The sequence below is a fragment of the Schistosoma mansoni genome, chromosome 1 (assembly GCF_000237925.1).
Source record: "Schistosoma mansoni strain Puerto Rico chromosome 1, complete genome".
Classification (NCBI taxonomy): Eukaryota; Metazoa; Platyhelminthes; class Trematoda; order Strigeidida; family Schistosomatidae; genus Schistosoma; species Schistosoma mansoni.
The window spans coordinates 7,726,836-7,741,127 of NC_031495.1; the positions used below are offsets into that span (position 1 = coordinate 7,726,836).

The following is a 14,292-nucleotide window of genomic DNA, read 5'->3' on the forward strand; positions in this document are numbered from 1 at the left end:
AGCTCAATAGGAAATCATAGAGAAAAATACCTTTCTTTGTTTCAAATATTGTTCACATTTTTCTCTGAATATGATAGCGTTGTCGAAAAAACATTCTACCTTACCACCATGTCAAGATTTTAGTCTAATTTTTTTCTAATAAACTTCACATCACATATATATATATAATGTAACTATGGATTCTGATACTACTTAACCTGTATAAGGTGATTAACTTATGTAGTCTCAATAAACATGCACAAAACCAAAAACACAAACTTGGTATCTGGATTACATGGGCTAAACACGTTCTACTAACTGAAAACCCTAATTCTTGTTGGTAGTTCTGTTGATAATAAGGCAGAGAATTAACTCATAGGTCAATGTTAACAGCAAAAATTTGGAGATCGTTGAAAAGATTGTGTGAATGTGGTATTCGTTTAAAGTGGAAATTATTAGTCGTCTGCTGTTTGATAATACATGCGTGGTTATTTTCGTTAAATGGGTCACTTATCTTTTCTGTTTTAGATCTCGTAGGAAATTCGTTCGTTTAGAAATGGTGGCTTTATAAAATTTCAAATTATGTCAGGTTGGATTTCCAAGCTCAGATTTCGATTGCGTGTGGTGATCCCTAATTTACATCTAATCTTGATCAAATCATTTATGTGATTCATACATGAAGGAGGATAAGTTATTTTGCATTTGTGGACTAATCGTTGGGATCATATTGCTATTTTATATATTGTCGCCATATAGTCCGACATGTTTACTTAGAAGCTGTATCCACAAACAGTATGACCGTACAGGCTTTCTGCATTCTGTTCAAACTACAAAAAGAAATAATTATTTGATGAGATATACGAGAGATAATTCTAGTAATGTGTCTGTGCTCGTCTTCATCCATATTCAGAAAACTGCCGGTACACTTTTAGAACGTCGTTTGGTTAAAGATGGTCTGGTGGGCAAAACATGTTACTGTTTTTTCAGAAGACGCTGTAGTTGTAAAACGCCAAATGGTAATACTTGGCTTGTCAGCAGGTATTCTACAGGCTGGGTATGTGGACTCCATGCTGACTTGACTGAATTAACGGAATGTATTGACAACAAACTGAACAAAGTTGACCACCATATTATAAAAAGAAAGTAAGAGTTGTGCCGATTTTAGTCTTGTTTTATATTATTGTTACCGATTGTTCAATATTTTCTGTTATGTTCTATAATAACTTGAGAAGTATAGTTTCTAAAGTACTTTAAATGGGCCTAGCTTACGCCCACCAGTGTAAATTAGATACTAGAAAGACTTAATAGATAAAACACATGAATATTATCATCACATTTGTATATTCTACTCATCATTCATAATTTCTAGAATTGTTCACATAATGCTCTAGTCGGAATGTTTGAATTGTTTTCGTAACTAGCTGATTATTTCCAGCAATATTGAAAATCAAAATGAGGTTTGGGCTATAGATTACACAACATTCCAGGGTAACTATTATTTACTGAACAGGTGATACAAGCACAATCATCAGGATATGGAAAACTCATAGTTGCTACAAATAAGTCCCTTAGAGAGTTGAAAAATGTAACAGATATCACGGTTGCACCCACCAGGGCTCTAGAAACTGTTCGGGATGTAAAATTAAAGGCTGAATAAGTGTGTTTTGAGGAAAGAGCTCTGATTACGTCATCTAAATTCAGAATTGGGCATTTTATTCTAATATGTTTGCCTGATGGCGGAATGTTTACTGAAGTTGCAGATGAGTTACATTTCAACGTTGGAAATAATTAAAAGCTTGGAGAGTTAGTGTCATAAGTTGTCGTCAGTGAATCATATACGACACTCGGAAGTTGCTCTACTTATTCTATCGATGAACTCTCAGTTTATCTAGCCATATATCAAACACATTTCATAGACTGTATTTTTACAAATAGTCGACTTTTATTAGGCTTAAAACTCGCTCAGTAGAAAACCGATCTGTGTATGATGGAATTTTTTGATGAAGATATGTCAATTAAAAGTCGTTTTCAGGAGATTCACATCCATTATCTGCTTGTTTGTAGAAAGCCTACTTCAAGTTGAAGAAGAATGGTCCCCATCATATATTTGATCTTCGTGTTTTCTAGTTCTATCTACTGATTAGGCAGGGAAGGCAGATTGAAATCATTATGGATGCCAGAAAATTCATAGATCCAGTGGTGCAAGCTAATAATTGTTGTACTTAACCTAACCACTGTGCTTTGAATCGACCTATGGGAGTATTTTTTGCTTTTACTGTCTATTTCCTAAGTTATACTTCAAAGTTCTGTAAACTGCAAATTGCATTCATTAGAATTGTTTACCATCTCTTTTCAGGTACACATATTTTACTTTATTACGCGATCCTATCAATCGTTTTATTAGTGAATGGCAACATATACGTCGCGGTGCTACATGGCATTCAGCTACTCTTCGATGCAATAAACAATATCCACCACTTGAGCACTATAAACCATGTTATTTTAATGAAGAAATTGTCGAAAACATCTCGTCTAATGTATCCATGAAATCTGTTATAGATTGTCCGTACAATTTAGCAAGTAATCGTCAAACAAGAATGTTAGCAAATCTTTCTAGTCTAGGATGTTATAAGCATTTAACGAAATGGTCTCAACCTCTCAATGTCACAGTATTAACTCATATTCCATCAGTTTCATTAGCACTTTTAAACAGTGCTAAACATAATCTTGTCAATATTATTAATTGTTATGGCTTAAGTGAATACTTGATTTATTCGCAATATATATTACAAAAATGTTTACATATTACTTTTAAACGTACATTTGTTGAATTTAATAAAATATCTTTTATAAAACCAAGATTATTGTTTACACATGCTACAATAATCCGTTCTAATTTAAATCAGTCTACTTTGCATGAAATACAAAATGTAAATAGGCTAGATATTTTTCTATACGATTTTGCCAAACAATTATTTGTGTATCGATTAGTAAATTATTTATTATTTGATTCAAATATACCGCTGCATTTCAGACGACCTTTACATACTATTTGGCACAGTAGACTTAGGTCTAAATCATACATATGTCTAAGTTATTTACTACTTTCCAATCCTATCATCAACCACCATGATGCTAATATCAGTAGTAATGCATTTTCATATCGCTTCAATTTATTTCTTACTAATTTGTTCATTCGTAAAGGTAGCATTCCAGTATCTGAGTCTATTTTAACCAGTGAAAATAAGAAATGGAGTGATCGACTTTCTTACGATTTTAAAATATAGTTTGTAAATTATTTACATTCTGTGCATTGATCCCCTCCCTCTACGCTCACTTTTTGTATTTCCACTCTCCCAACCAGTTTTCGATTGTTAAATAATGTTTATTTTACTAAGTATTATTTAAAGTATTTCCTCACAAATTATTCTAATGAGAAGAGTAAAGAAAAAGCGACAAACTATGAAAAACATCTGGGGGGGCATTAGTATACCTAATTTGTATGCGTATCCCAAGTTTTCATTTTGTTCAGCAACTGTTGTCATATCTTCTTTTGTTCTCAAATAACTGTAATCTAATCGTGAGCTAAATATCCCAATTTTGTACCCTGAATGTCTTATTTTAGTTATTGTACGTTGTGGTTCAGTTGTTCATATCTCTAAACATGTACATTTATGAGTTGGTGATTCATTTAGATACAGAGGTTTAAACTAATAACTTCGTGCGATATTTTCTCATCGGTTCTTGGAAGAAAGGAAGTATATGAGCATCTGGTTAGTGTTCTTATAACAGATTGTTTAGTCAAGCGGTTAAAATGGTTAGTTTGCAACATCAAATCAATTGCAGTCGGACTCACGCGTTGCTGTCATAGAGTTATATTAGGTAGCCTAATGTATCAACAACATTACTAGATCATCAGTTTTCTTGCATCTCTAACATCAGGACCAGTAGATATCAGAGGTCATCACACAAAGGTTTTCAAGGTTGTGATTATTTTAAATCTGCTTTGGGATGTATTTAAGAACCAATATTATGCATATAATTTCATCCCGATCGTTGCTGCTACCTTGACGTGGTGGTCGGGCTTGCCTATCGTGATGAAGCAATCGAGCTATGCTGGCTGGAACAATCGTTCCTCGAGGTCCTACCATGCCAGACAGGTCGGTTGAAGAGCGGTGAGACTAAAAGCAGCAAACCCAAGGTCCGAAGGCGAAGTCGTACTGCTGACTGTACAGAGGTGTGACAGCAGTAAGGTGTTTCCTTCAGACAACCAGCATGACAGCGATGCTGCCTTCCCACAAGGAGGGGTGGGGTTAGAAAAGGTCGACCCTAAAAATGCACACCTCGCCTTATCCCACGGATATCCGTCTCCGGCGGTAAGGTCCTTTGAAGAACGGAGCTAACACAAAAACTACCCACAAAAAGGTCGTGTGTGACCGACCTCAAGCAGTTGTCCCTTGGGCACTGCGGTCACGCTCTCAGGTCATTAAGACCACTTCTAACCCAATTTCCTTTTCAGGTACCTCTAGAAGAATCCTTCCACGGTGTGGGCAACCAGGAAGTGATAACTGCCCTCATACCTCTAACAACACTCAAGACCACTGTATCCATAATCAATCTCCTTCTTCACTTCCTACTATTCCTTCTACCTTGACTTTCAACACTAAACTTCCTGTTCCGGTTTCCTCCTCAAGTGTCACCATGGCCAACGATTCTAGTGCGCTAAACGCTGTCCCAGGTCTACTAAAACCTCACTCCAAACTACACATTGGAGCCTTCAACGTACGTACTTTAAGTCAAATCGGTCAACAGGCCTCCTTAGCTAAAACCCTAGAATCTCGTACCATTGATGTATGCTGTCTCCGAAACACGCATACAGGATCCCAGTGTGGTCATTCACTTGACCTCACCTCGCCAAAATGGACAGCCAACGAAATACACCCTCCGTGTATCTGGCGGCCCCTTGGCTAGTTCTCTCGGACTTGCAGGTGTAGGCATAGCACTAAGTACAAGGGCAGAACAAGCACTACTAGAATGGATCCCCGTTAACAGTCGCCTGTGTGCTGTCCGGCTAAATGGCTCCGTAAGAACTCGGAAGGATAGGGACACACGTCGTTGCCTTTTCGTCGTTTCTGCCTACGCTCCCACTGACTGCAGCCATGATGAAGTAAAAGATGACTTTTACAGAAAACTCTCTGAGCTTCTTCAGAAAGCTAAGCGCTCAGACATAGTAGTCGTAGCGGGTGACTTTAATGCCCAGGTAGGTAGCTTAAATCAAACAGAAATACATTTAGGTGGGTGTTTTAGTATTCCGGCTCAACGAACCGATAATGGTGATCGTCTGTTGCAACTATGCTCAGACAATCGTTTATTTCTAGCAAGCACTAATTTTAAACATAAGGAGAGACATCGTCTAACATGGCGACCACCTGCACCAAACCAACGATGGACTCAAATAGACCATATTGTCATCAGTCATCGTTGGAGAGGCTCAATAGAAGATTGTCGCTCGTATTGGAATACTTGTTTAGACTCTGATTACGCTTTAATACGAGCGCGCATTTGTCTGCGCCTCAATGGACGCAGGAAAATCACACTAAGAAGACCCATTAGGATTGAACTGGAGGACGAGAAAGCCAAATGTAAACTCCAGGAACAACTGAGTTCACATCTAGGCAGTTCTGTAAACAAGACTGACCCAGATGCTGCTTGGAAAGACATACGAACAGCTGTGGAAACAGCAGTCACATCTATTAGTCATTTAAACCATAGGGCTCCAAAAAACCAGTGGATTTCCTCTAAGTCTATTTCACTGATGGATTCGCGTAAACTCATCCCATCAGGCTCTGAACACGACGAAGAGCGTAAACAAATTAGATCTAGGTTAACTAAAAGTCTAAGGAACGATCGTGAGCAGTGGTGGGCAACGAAAGCAAAAGAGATGGAAAAGGCAGTGGCTGTAGGCAACACCAGGCAACTATTCAGACTAATAAAAGAAACCGGAATTAAGAAGTCAAGTGTAAGTGAGACAATCTCCGAAAAAGACGGAACCCTTATCTGCTCTCAACCTAAACGTTTAGAACGATGGGCGGAACACTTTAAGGAGCAGTTTAGCTGGCCTTCAGCTACTGCACAACTACCCACTATTCCCAGAAAACCTGAATGGAACATTGAAGTAGGCCCCCCGACCCTACTTGAAGTTCAAAAGGCTATAAGTAATCTGAAACGAGGAAAAGCAGCTGGTCCTGATGGATTGGCTCCAGAGGTCTTTAAATATGGTGGTCCAATTTTAGCGATTAGGTTGACTAATATTCTGGCTAAAATCTGGGAGACGGATGTAATCCCATCCGACTGGTCACAATCACTGATTGTCCCAATATATAAAAAGGGGTCCAAATCATCCTGCGATAACCATAGAGGGATTAGTCTGACTAACATAGCATCTAAAATACTAGCCTCAATAATTATCGGGCGCCTAACTAAGACTCGTGAACTGCAAACACGAGAAAATCAGGCTGGCTTCAGACCTGGTCGTGGCTGTATCGACCACATATTCACCATTCGTCAAGTTTTAGAGCACAGACACGCTTATCGGCGTCCGACAATGATAGTTTTTCTTGACTTGAAAGCAGCATTTGACTCTATAGACCGAGAGGTTCTGTGGCAGTGTCTGTCATTGAAAGGTGTACCTGAGAAGTACATAAACCTTTTGAAGGCTCTTTACTCGAACACTATTAGTCGAGTAAGAGCTTATGGCGAACTGTCATATGATTTTACAACCTCAAGTGGTGTCTGTCAAGGCTGTCCACTATCCCCGTTTTTGTTTAACTTCATTATAGACCTGTTGCTGCAAATAACACTCTCTTCGACTGAATCTACAGGAATTGATCTCCTACCAGGGGGACCACTAAGCGACTTAGAATACGCAGATGACATAGTCCTGTTTGGTGAAGACGCTGGCAAAATGCAGAGTCTTCTGTTGGAACTCAGTAATAATGCCAGGATGTTTGGGATGCGTTTCTCCCCATCCAAATGTAAATTGTTACTCCAGGACTGGCCTGCGTCAACACCCGAACTAAGGATAGGGAGTGAAGTAGTCGAACGCGTCGACAACTTCACTTATCTTGGAAGTCTGATCAGCCCTAATGGGTTGGTGTCTGACGAAATCTCTGCACGGATTCAAAAAGCTCGTTTGGCTTTTGCCAACTTACGTCACCTATGGCGTAGACGAGATATCCGTCTATCAATTAAGGGACGAGTATACTGCGCATCAGTTCGTTCTGTTCTACTTTACGGCTGTGAAACATGGCCATTAAGAGTAGAAGATACTCGTAGGTTACTAGTATTTGACCACAGATGCCTTAGAAATATTGCTCGCATCTGCTGGGATAACCGGGTAAGTAATAGTGAGGTTAGACGCAGGGTATTAGGGAACGATGGTAAATCAGTTGATGAGGTGATGAATCTTCATCGACTGAGATGGTTGGGCCATGTGTTACGTATGCCTGAACACCGATTACCACGACGCGCTATGATGACTAGTATTGGGGACGGTTGGAAGAGAGTTAGGGGCGGCCAAACCAAAACATGGCATCAGTGCTTGAAGTCATTAACTTCTAGTCTGAGCCATGTTGGCAGATGCAGACTACCTGGTTGGGGTCCGCATGTGGTCAGTATGTTTGAAATATAATGATTCATACCGCAGAGGCTGTTCTGGACCTAACTGGCTGGGCTAAGCAAAAGCAGGACCGATACGTACTCTAGACTGCTCGTACGGTTTTCATGTGTCGCTGTTCCAATCGATAATTCGCTGCTCTCTGATTCGCGGTCTTATCACAAAATACGTTAACAAGGCATCCACTCGGCCACAAGTCATAACAATACCACATGCACACGATCTTTTCAACGATCTCCAAATTTTTGCTGTTAACACTGACCTGAGAGTTAATTCTCTGCCTTATTATCAACAGAACTACCAACAAGAATTAAAGTTTTTAGTCAGTAGAACGTGTGTTTAGCCTATGTAATCTAGATACCACATTTGTGTTTTTGGATTTGTGCATGTTTATTGAGATTACATGAGTTATGAGGGTAATTGACGAAGTGTTACGCAATAGCAGTAAAGAGGAAGAAATTAAAAATCACAAAACAAAGGAAAACGCGAAAACACCATATTTTCGAATCGACATACAGTCTTTAAAGTATTCAATAAACAATATCCAATATATTTGTGTCGAGCTAATGTCAACTAAATGAGTCTTCTGTACTCGCGATACAGCTATAGGTCTTGAATGGCATTAAAGTAGGGTGCTTTATCCAATGAACTGTACTGGTTCTAGTGACTCTTGCAGTTATTTGAGTCAGTGCATCTTGAAGTATGAGAGCGTTTGGTAATGGGGTATATAGCATGTATGAACATGATTAGTCACATCGTACATCTTTCTGTCCATCTCGCGGTTAAATAATACATTTCATAGAGTTGTCTTATATATGGTTGTTAATTTAACCCATGAAGCTGCATTATATGCTTGTTTTTTAATGTCAGATATCCGACTATGTTGCACTACATTCCTGAAGCTAGCTTATGCTATAATGAATCAGTTGGTGATAGACCGGAAAAGTTCAACAAAGTGGTTTGTAGGAAAGTCTCGTGTCTTCAAAGTTGTTTAAAAGGTTTCAAAAGGACATTGGTAATTTTCCTAGCTCAGTTAATTTAATCGTTTTGATCATAACTTACGCATCGAAACTACTGTATTCACTTTGAATGAATGTATATAAGTCAGAGTATACTGCAAGAGTGTCGTTTTCCGAAAGTAATTTATCATTGTAACTTTTGAGAGCATTGGTCTTTTGTGTTTGTTTGCAATATTTTGGTCGAACAGTTTTTCACTATTTTCTGGCCATCAGTTCCTTTCGTCTCTGGGTAGTGTTCTCATCTGGTTTGCTTTTCAAAAAAACATGTGGATGAAGAATTCTGGTAGGTGGCCTATGCTCCTCCATGAGGGGTAACAGGCGTAAGTAAGTAAATAAGTAAATGGTATTTAATTACCTAGAATATTGTCGTACACATTGCATTGGTTTCCAACATTTTTTTAACAATATTCATTCGAATGTTCACTCCATTGTTATAATATATCTTCACATCTAACCATCAAATTCACTGTTATAAATTGTAATTAGCCGATGAGAATCTAACGAAATTAAATGAATTCAGATTATTCTATTGAAATCTTTATTCTTACTCACTTGAAGTTAACTGAAAGTATTCAATCATATAAACTATGATAAATGATCAGATTTTATTTAGTTGATCATTATCAAGGTTAAGGCATGAAAATATTGATTTGAAAGAATTTTAAATTTTACCATTATACTATAAATAGTTTATCTGATTGACATCAGCTATGAACAAACATAACAATAGAACAATATTGGTAGTATAAACTTGTGAATACAAGAAAATGTTAATGATTACATTCATAAAACAATATCTAATTCATTATACAATAATGAATTCATTATCCTAGAATTATCATTATGTACTACTGACAGTAGTAAACTAAAAATATGATATACCCATTATAAAAACTAATAATTCATGTCATATTGAACGGATCAAAAATGCTGGTAAACGACATCAATTCTTATTATTTAATGCAAATGAAATAAATATTATATATGCTTGAAAACATTAGTCAATTGAAGCTAGACCATCGTAGAAAACTGGGAAGCACTGGACGGCCGTTTCGTCCTATTGTGGGACTCCTCAGCAATGCTCATCCTCGATCCCGCCTCGCGAGATTCGAACCCAGGACCTACCAGCTTCGCGCCAGAGCATAAATATTACATTACGTTTATTTTGTCCGATATGTAAAGATGAAAGTTTAAATACAATGGAATGGAATTATATACCAGATTATAAAAAAAATATAGAATATTTATGTAAGTGGGACATAGATTGGATGTTTCATGCATGATGGTGTTGCTGCGCGCTGATTGGCTAATTCTAAACCGATCAGCCCGGGCATATTATTGGAGAAAAAATCTAGAAGCTTCTTATGTATATACTATAAATATATGAACGTTATTTAAACTAGTGATTACTGTTCACTGATCATTATTAATTTGAATACAATTTCATTCCTGTTCAACGTGTTCTGATTTTGGGGTCTTGTTGAGTGTCATCGGATAAGAATACTAAGCAATAGGAATAGCTGGGTCGTTTATATAGCAAAAATACAATTATAACAGTGGCGACGAGGAAAAAGGAAAATTCATTCAAAATGCCTATATCAGATGACCAGCTCAGCCGAATACTACAACAACAGCAAGCACAACTTGATGCACAAATGCGGTTGTTGGAGACTCTGATGCAACAGTTTAGCATCCAAAACTCGAGTTCACATGCTGTTTCAAGTACTTCTTGTGATGCAGTTGCTAGCAGCATCCCAGAATTCATATATGATCCCGAAAGTGGAAATACTTTTCTCACGTGGTTCAAGCGTTGGGAAGATACATTTAGAATAGAATTCTGTCAACAAGATGACGCATGGAAGACTCGGTTGTTGATGCGTTAGTTGGGAAGCAATGAGCATGCATGGCTGATCATATATTGCCAAAGTACCAAAGTTACCTCGAGAGCTCAGTTTAGAGGAGACAGTAACGCAGTTGTCTAGACCATATTCGGCGAATCTTCCTCATTGTTTGGTATTAGATATCTTTGTCTGAATTTGGTGAAAAGTGAAGCCGATGAATATGGTGCCCTAGCAGACGTCGTCAACAGAGAGTGTGAACGGTTCAAGTTACGCTCGTTGACAGAAGATCAATTTAAATGCCTTATATTCATCAAAGCTCTGCAGTCACCACAAGATGCTGAAATTAGAACCAGACTTCTAACTCGTTTGGATCAAGACCCAAACGTCACACTCAAGACATTGATAGATGAGTGTAAACGACTACAAAACATCAGACACGACAATCAGCTAATTGAACAGGTAAATTCTAATTTAACCTGCAGTAGTGTAAATGCTATAACTAGGTTAAAAAGTCAGAAGCCCAATAAAACTTATAACAAACCAACGGATGCCTGTTGGTTATGCGGCGATTGGCATTATGTACGGTTCTGTCCATTTAAGAAGCATAAGTGTCAGGTGTGCAACAGACGTGGACATAAAGAAGGCCATTGTCCGCCGAATCGTACGTCCCAGCCCAAGAAGAAGTATAAACGTCTTTCACGTGTGGTGAAATCAGCTGAGTCTAAATCTCTTTCTCTGGTAGCAGCTTTTCAAACAGACTATGACATTCGGAGAAAGTATGTTACGATCCAGATTAATGGTATAGCGGCTCGTCTTCAAATTGATACAGCATCCGATATTACTCTAGTGTCTAGAGAGACGTATAACTTGCTGGGAAAGCCGCCAATGAAGCCATCGAAAAAAAACGGCTAAAAATGCATCTGGAGGCATACTAAAACTAATTGGCGAATTACAATGTGAATTTTCCTTCAATGGAAATAACTGTAAAGGGGTATGTTATCTAACAGAACGATCGAACCTTGATCTACTTGGTCTAGATATGTTAGAAAAGCTTGGATTAATGGATATACCCATCAACAGCGTGTGTAACGTGTCGTGTCCATCATTAGACACCACCTCATATGCAAAAAAAGACAGGTAAAAAGGTTCCAGAAATACGGAGTGTAGCAGCAGCGGCAATTCGAAACACTCCAATGTCGTCAGATGAAGTCAGAAAAAACTTTTCAGAATTTTGTCAGCAGAACGGAATCAGTACTCAAGGAGATAAGACTAACGATTTGAATTTATGAACTGATAAACCAATTATAGCTTATAATTTATATATACAAAGAGTAATTTATCATTTTAACATTCACTGGCCGGATACTATCAGCAACAGCGTTTTATGGGAGAGGACAAACCAGCTCCCAGCTGAAGAGGAAATTAGGAAAAGACGTTGGAAGTGGATAGAACATACATTGAGGAAATCGCAAGGCAAGCCCCAACTTGGAATCCTGAAGGGAAGCGGAAAAGTGGAAGGCCAAAGAACACATTACGCTGGGAAATAGAAGTAGATATGAAAAGGATGGACAACAACTGGAAAGGATTACCAAGGACAGGGTGGGATGGAGAATACTGGTGTGCGACCTATGCTGCTCCACGAGGGGTAACAGGCGTAAGTAAGTAATAATCATTTTAAGTGTATGGTCATTGATATTAATAATTATTTGGGTACTTCATTGTTCTATAAGCTATGTAAAGGAAATAGAATTGAATTATTACTCTTGAAATTCCATACATCAATGAAAGCTCGTTAATGTATTCAAGAAAGTTTCATAGTAATTTTCTTAAATTTTTGAGTACAAAAAGCTAGAAAAATAGCTTCTGAAGAAGAAGTTAAAAGGAAGTACGCTATTCTTATTTCACTAAACATAGTCAAGATGAGGATCGTATGTAAAATGTTTTATCTACATACATGTGTAAGTTAAAATCTGATCCACAATCTTTTCAATCTATACTTTACTTAAATCAAGTTAGCTATAGTGTGCTCATTAATTAAACTAGTCGGTCGAATGAGCTGGGACAGATAAGAAACTGGAATAAATATAGTCCAAGTGGAGTTTATTTTTAAGATTCTTCACGGAGTATCATCCAGTTAGGAGCTGAATAGTTTGAAATCTTTTTTAAACAATTAAAGTTGACTGGTTGAAGTCAAATACAATACAGCACTCAACACTCGTTATTAAAGGACATCTACAATTATCTACTTAGAGATTCGCTCGTTGAAGCAGAATGATATAGTCCTATTTGAAGAAGACGTTGACAAAATATAGTCTTTTACTTGCTTCAGACATCAGTGTCAGCATGTTTTGGGTGTTTCTCCCTCTAAATTCAAAAACTTTACCTTGAAATTAAGCTGCATCAATGCTTAAACCAATGATAACAATTGAAGTAGTCGGGCATGTCCCCCAATTCATTTGGATGTTGAATACTTGTAGTATCAGTTGCTATGTTAAGCCCATATAGCTTATTCTGGCTTCCGGACAAGCAAATTTATTTATTCGCATTGTGTCATATTTTGACCTTGTTAATTATTCGCTTATTAATCCTGACTGTTTTTTATATGAGCGTATGTGTGTGCACTTCTTAATCTATTCATCATATGTCTGTAACCTATTTTTATTCGACTATAAATATGGATTCAGGCTTTGTTAAATTGAATTGGCTCACACGCCTCCATTGCGCATCATTTCGCTTCGTTTCTTCGATCGTTTGTCTGGATCAACGATTGTATGAAATACACGTACTCGAAATCCATTCTCATATCTGACCTATTTAATTCCGTTGTTCACCAGCGCTGTTTAACTCGACGATTATATACGAGGGTAGCTGGGATGTATATATCGATAACAATCAATCATACGATCTAACTTCAGTCAGATATCGGGCCACTAAGCACTTTTATAACCAGCCAGCCACTAGCCTAGTCCCTAATCATAGATTGCCACAGTTACATCTGCTCAAATCTGCGAGTGTATATCTCTTAACACCATATACTGTTGAACAGATCAAAGTTATAAATTCACTTAGTATTGTTTGTTTGAATCTTCCCATTGATGCTTAGGACTGCAACTGGTCAGTCTCTAATTGGCATATGTGCATACTGTGTGTATTGCCTCGATATAGCCTTAATTCACAAGCATTATAAGCAAAGATGGATAGTGGCTAGCAGTGGAATCTAGTTTGTTGTGCTTTTCGCCCTATTTGGCATTCGTCAGCTGGATGTACTAAGTGGATTTAAACTTCACCCCCATTGCACAAGCAAGTGGCTGTCAGGACTCAGTAGCTGAATGGATAACTCAATTCAAGTTACTACTTCATATTAGTCAACCTCAATATTAACGATTAGATTTGATTTTATATGACAAACAAACGTTAGTTAACATGTTATAATTTAAAATGATGTACTCTAACTCAAACCTGACCAATTATATGGATTATTAATTTGGATACGATAATTGTAGAACCTGATGAGAAATTACTGAAAAGAATGTTCTTCGTTCATATAATATGTATAACTAAAATTCACTGGGTATTGTTTGCTTGTATCATCACATTGATGTTTAGGACTGCAATTGATCAGTCTCTTATTGGAATATGTACATACTGTGCATATTGCCTCGGTATTGCTTTAATTCAAAAGCATTTTAAGCAAAGATAGATGGTGGCTAGCAGTGGAATCCAGGACACTTATAAAGCTTGTAACTTAAGGTAGTATTGAAACATTCTGCATAGTATA

General features: G+C 37.7%; 1 protein-coding gene across 1 annotated transcript in view; it reads left to right on the top strand.

The window, feature by feature from the left end:
- Positions 1 to 506: 506 nt before the first annotated feature.
- Positions 507 to 14,292, top strand: part of Smp_124020 (putative heparan sulfate 6-o-sulfotransferase) — a gene marked incomplete at its 3' end in the record, with an annotated part of 31,490 nt that continues 17,704 nt past the window's right edge. The window contains exons 1-2 of the mRNA XM_018793132.1: positions 507 to 1,122; positions 2,336 to 2,909. Coding sequence (XP_018647675.1) covers positions 656 to 1,122; positions 2,336 to 2,909 — 1,041 coding nt within the window. The 5' untranslated portion in view covers positions 507 to 655. The remainder of the gene's footprint in view (positions 1,123 to 2,335; positions 2,910 to 14,292) is intronic.